General features: G+C 38.6%; 2 protein-coding genes across 2 annotated transcripts; both read right to left on the reverse strand.

Moving 5' to 3' along the window:
* Positions 1–353: 353 nt before the first annotated feature.
* LOC145679361 (uncharacterized) lies at positions 354–839 on the reverse strand. The gene has a single exon (XM_081749945.1). It carries the CDS (start codon positions 837–839, stop codon positions 354–356), a length of 486 nt encoding a protein of 161 aa, XP_081606071.1.
* A 296-nt stretch (positions 840–1135) lies between these two features.
* LOC145679362 (uncharacterized) lies at positions 1136–2305 on the reverse strand. The gene has a single exon (XM_081749946.1). It carries the CDS (start codon positions 2303–2305, stop codon positions 1136–1138), a length of 1170 nt encoding a protein of 389 aa, XP_081606072.1.
* Between the last annotated feature and the right edge of the window lie 2990 nt (positions 2306–5295).

Below are 5295 nucleotides of genomic sequence, written 5' to 3' on the forward strand. Positions count from 1 at the left end.
AACATATTCACAAGGTCCTTAGTTGTAAATGATTTTGATACGATGGCTTATTGTTTGTGCTGTATTGTATGATCTTCGACCATGATATATGATCCACAAAACTGCATGTTCTTGCTGCCACCCTCACACCCTCCTCACCAAACAATAGAAACGCGTTAAGCAACTTGAACACTATTGCCAGCTAAAGGCACACACACTGTTAAACACACAAATAATCCCAAACATACTCCCCCCTGTTGGTCAGCTAAGGTCTGACCAAATAAAACAAAATGATACATATAAAAAACGAAACAAACCCAAAACTTGAAGCAATATTACAACTGTACTTATTTTTTATTACTCAAATCTCAATTCTAATCCTTGTTATATGGTAATGCAACTAGTTTCTTGATGGAACGTTGATATGTTCCAGTTGTAGTACGAACCGTCACTACACGAACTAAGAAATCCTTTCCTGGGAACACTTTTTCAATGATGCCCAATTTCCACTGCAATGCAGGAACGTTGTCTTCAATCAGCAAAACTACATCTCCGACCTTGAGATTGTGTTGCGGTGAAGTTGTCTTAGAGCGTTGTTGAAGACCATGTAAATAATCTCGGGACCATCTCTTCCAAATGTGTTGCTTTAGTTGTATCTTCTGCCAACGAGATAAGCGGTTGTGTGGTAGATCGGTGAGGTTAGGCTCTGGTAAAGCTGTAAGTGCTTCTCCAATTAAAAAATGTCCAGGGGTGAGAACACTGATGTCGTTAGGCTCACTTGATAGCACTGTAAGTGGTCGAGAGTTGAGACAGGCCTCAATCTGTGTGAGTAATGTTGCAAACTCTTTATATATTAACATTGCACCCTTTGTAATACGAACTAGATGGTATTTCATTGATTTTATACCGGCTTCCCATAGTCCTCCAAAATGCGGCGAATTTGGTGGTATGAAGTGCCACTGAATTCTTTCGGTCGATGTAAAATCATGAACTTGAGAACTAAAAGGATCTGATGAAAACAGCTGATACAATTCTTTCAATTCGTTGTTGGCTCCAACGAAATTTGTGCCATTGTCGCTGTATATATTGAGACATCTTCCTCGTCTGGCTATGAATCTGCGTAAAGCTGCTATGAATGACTGCGCACTAAGATCTGTTACCAATTCCAGATGTATTGCCTTGGTGGATAAACAAAACGTCTACAATATGCTATTGTCCTAACTAACCTTGACAATTTTGAGAATCTTGTTATGGTTCCCTTGCACCAATTGTCTAAAGTGACTGTCAATGTTATGGTTCCCTTACTCTCTGGAACTTGATCTGGTTGCAATGAATCCTTACTTGTCACTGACCAATTAGATTCTAAACTAGAAAGCCATTGTGGACCGTGCCACCATAATGAATTGTCCTTTATGGAAACTGCATCTATTCCTCTTGAAATCAAGTCTCCAGGGTTGTCTAAAGAAGTTACATGTTTCCAACAGCTAACGTCAGTTAAGTCTTGAATTTGAGCTACTCTGTTGGCCACGAAAAGTTTCCATTTATTACACGGAGAAGCTAGCCATGCCAACACGATTTGGGAGCCGGTCCATAAATGGACGCTACTTATGTTCAATTTTAAAATTGGTAAAATCTTGTGAACTAACTTTGCCAAAACAACTGCTGCGCATAACTCCAGACGTGGGAGAGTGATTTTCTTGACTGGGGCCACACGTGATTTAGCACATAATAACTTAACTGATATTTCTCCTTGTTGATTGATCGATCGCATATAAATACAAGCTCCATATGCTCTTTGAGAAGCATCTGAAAAACCATGGATCTGGATCTCCGCTATGTCTCCTTGAACGAGTACATATCTATCGAATTTAATCTGATTGATTAATGGAAGTTGCTTGTACAATTGAGTCCATTTCTTTGCTAATTCCATTGGTATACTGTCGTCCCATTGAACCTTTTGCCGCCACAATTCTTGCAAAAATATTTTGTATGAAATGACAACTGGTGAAATTACTCCTAATGGATCGAATATAGAGGCAATGATTGAAGCAACCTGGCGTTTAGTAATGCACTCTTGAACCTTCATTGTTGACGTCTTGCTTTCAACGAGAAATATATCCTTGTCTGGATGCCATGACAATCCTAATGCCTTGACGCCTTGGCCCTCATGGAACTGGATTGGACGCTGCACTTCTCGAAGCTCTGGCGAGATGGATTCCAATAACCTTGGATCATTCCAACTCCATTTCCTAAGTATAAAACCTCTCTTTCCCAGTAACTCTATCAATTGCTTCTGGACCTCTAGAGCTTGCTGTATGTTGCTCATGCCACTACAAACATCATCAATATAGAAATCTCGACGTAATATTTCTGCTGCTACAGGGTAACTATGTTCTTCTTCGTCTGCTAATTGCTGTAGGTATCTTGTGGCCACAAATGAAGCACATACCGTACCATACGTTAGTGTTTTCAACTCAAAAACTTGAATCGGATCATTTCTAGATCTTCTCCATAATATACGTTGTAATGGCGTGTCTTCTGGATGAACGAACCATGCGATACATCTTAGCGATATCTGCAGTGAATACTACCGAATGAGTTCTGAAGCGCAAAATGATAGAAAACAAATCTTGCTGTATTGTAGGACCAACTAAGAGAATGTCGTTGAGGCTTTTTCCGCTGTCAGATTTTGCTGAAGCATCAAACACTACACGGAGCTTCGTTGTAGAGCTTGTGAGCTTAAAAACTGCATGATGTGGCAAATAGTATGCAACGCTAACGTCCTCCTTTTTACTCTCATCTATCCTTACCATGTGACCAAGATCTTCATATTCTTGCATGAATTCCGTATATTTAGCTTCAAAGTCCGGGTGTTGATCGAATCTTCTTTCCAATTGCTTTAATCTAACCAATGCCTGCTGATAAGAATCGCCTAAAACTGTACGGTCTTCAAGCAAAGGTAATCGTACAATGAAACGCCCTGTATGATCTCTTGTTGTATTCTGAACGAAATGTCGCTCACATGCAAACTCTTCGCTTGATCTAGGTGTAACAGTAATTTCTTCTAGTCCCCAGAATTTTTGAAGCTGTTGCTGTAGATCTATGTTTGTCTTCACAAAACATGTTGTTAATGGAATATGGGGGTCACGTTCTTGAGGAATGCGTCCTGCCACGATCCATCCCAATTCTGTCTCCTGAAGCACTGGGAAATCACCTGGCCGTGTTTTGTGTCCTGACTTCATAATTATGTAGAATACTTCCGCACCTAAAAGAATATCTATGTCTCCAGGCGTATTAAAAGTAGGATCTGCTAGAACAGTGCCCTTGGGAATGTTCCAATCGTCATAATTAATTCTTTCTTCCGGTAGTTTACTTGTAATGTGAGGGAGAACTGAACAACTTATATTCAATGAAAATGTGTTAACACATGAATGGACACAAATATCTACAGAGTACTTTGTATTAGATATTGATTGATTTATACCTTGAATTGGAGTATACTGTCTATACCGTTTGATGTTCAATTGTTGCACCAAATTCTCTGTTATGAAATTGGTCTGACTAGCACTGTCTAGAAGCGCGCGACAAGGAACCAAATTTCCCTTGTTATCCCTTACTTTTACTATTGCAGTAGATAACCACACTCTTGCGTTAGGCCTAGCCTTTAATGCACAATATGACACTTGCCCTAAATTTTCACTGGAATCTGAGTTGTTACTACGCTTTTGCACCGCGGCACTGCTTACACTTGGAAACCGCACTGATTTGTCCTTTGTTTCGTCTACATGCAATAATGTATTGTGCTTTTTGGAACACTTTTTACAACCTCTCGATTTACAATTCTTCAAAAAATGATTACTTTTCAAACAATTCATGCATAATTTATTTTTACGAATGCACTCTAATTTTTGGCTGTGTCCCGCATTCACAAAAGACGAACAAGAATATAAGGGATGCTGACTATTACAAAATTCGCATGCATTTGAAAATGTTGATAAATAAGTATTTGATGACTGAATACTTTTTGCTTGTTTGTTTTGTAAGCTACTACCCTGCTTCACACCATCAATACTAGTTCTCATGTTCTCAAGCACCTGACAACGTTTCTCGAGAAACGAAAAGAATTCTGATAAAGCAGGAAAATTAGAATTCGTATTTTGAAGCTTCCATGACTTTCTAGTAGTTGCATCTAATTTTGATACAAAGTGTTGGGTCAAAATTACGTCTGTGAGGTTTACGTTTGGCTCAAGTGCTTGTAGCGCATTTATATTGCTAGTAGCTGTATTTATAAAAGCGCGAAGTTCACTTACATTTTCTTTATACACTGGCTTGATTTGTAGTATTTCGTGAATGCAAGAAGAAGCAATTAACTTTTTATTTGAATACCTGTCAACGAGTAATTGCCATGCTACTGAATAATTTGTTTCGGTAATTGGTAAATTTTCAATTAGGTTTAACGCTTCGCCCTTAAGAGAAGTTCGGAGGTACTGAAACTTCTGTATTGTGGAAATGTCTTTATTCTCGTGAATAAGAGATATAAAAGTGTCCTTATATGATAACCAATGTTTACAGTTCCCGTCAAATGCAGGCAACTGTATGACCGGTAATTTAACTCGTGCGCTACTGCTAGTGCTATTATTAACAGCTGATTCTTTATTTCCATGCTTTAAAACAAGTGCTTGCATTTGAGCCTCTGAAGAAAAATACACATTTTCAATTTCTGCACGAGAGTTAACTGCTTCCGCTTCGGGTTCGATTTGATCAATTTCAATAGTATCTTGCACCTCCTGCAACTTTGACCAGACGTTATTTAGATGTTTTAAGCGTGCACGTATTTCTTCTATATTGCCTTCATTTGGATCAAAGCCCTGAACAAAAATGTTTATTCTGGTTAACTGGCCTCTGTATGCAGATCTTTGCCTTAAAAGACGCTGGTGTGATTCACTCATGATTAAATGCTACGCAGAAATATGAAGAATAAAAAACTACTGACCTGAAGATGATGTTTTTCTTTTTTCTTTTTTTTACCTATGAAATATACTCCAGAAGCCTGGTCCTGGTACAACAGCTGTCCGCCTACACAAAAAACGTGATTATTGTTCAACGTACGTGATAGCACCACATATAGGCCGACACAAACACATTTCTCTTCACAATAGCACAGAACATTTCTCAGAAATCTTTGCACTCATTCGGCCCGGAGGACCAAATGTACAATATGAATGTATATATTTGTAACTTCACTAAAGTACAATAACAATGTTAAAAACAATGTTCATCCTAGTCGACTGTAAGGCTTGGTTCGTATGCCACATG

The sequence above is a fragment of the Thermobia domestica genome, chromosome 2, assembly GCF_964235325.1.
Source record: "Thermobia domestica chromosome 2, izTheDome1.hap1.1, whole genome shotgun sequence".
Taxonomy (NCBI): domain Eukaryota; kingdom Metazoa; phylum Arthropoda; class Insecta; order Zygentoma; family Lepismatidae; genus Thermobia; species Thermobia domestica.

Bases quoted from the DNA above. Each gene is read 5' to 3' on its own strand.
- LOC145679362 (XM_081749946.1), bottom strand. From the start codon at position 2,305: ATGAGCAACATACAGCAAGCTCTAGAGGTCCAGAAGCAATTGATAGAG.
- LOC145679361 (XM_081749945.1), bottom strand. From the start codon at position 839: ATGTTAATATATAAAGAGTTTGCAACATTACTCACACAGATTGAGGCC.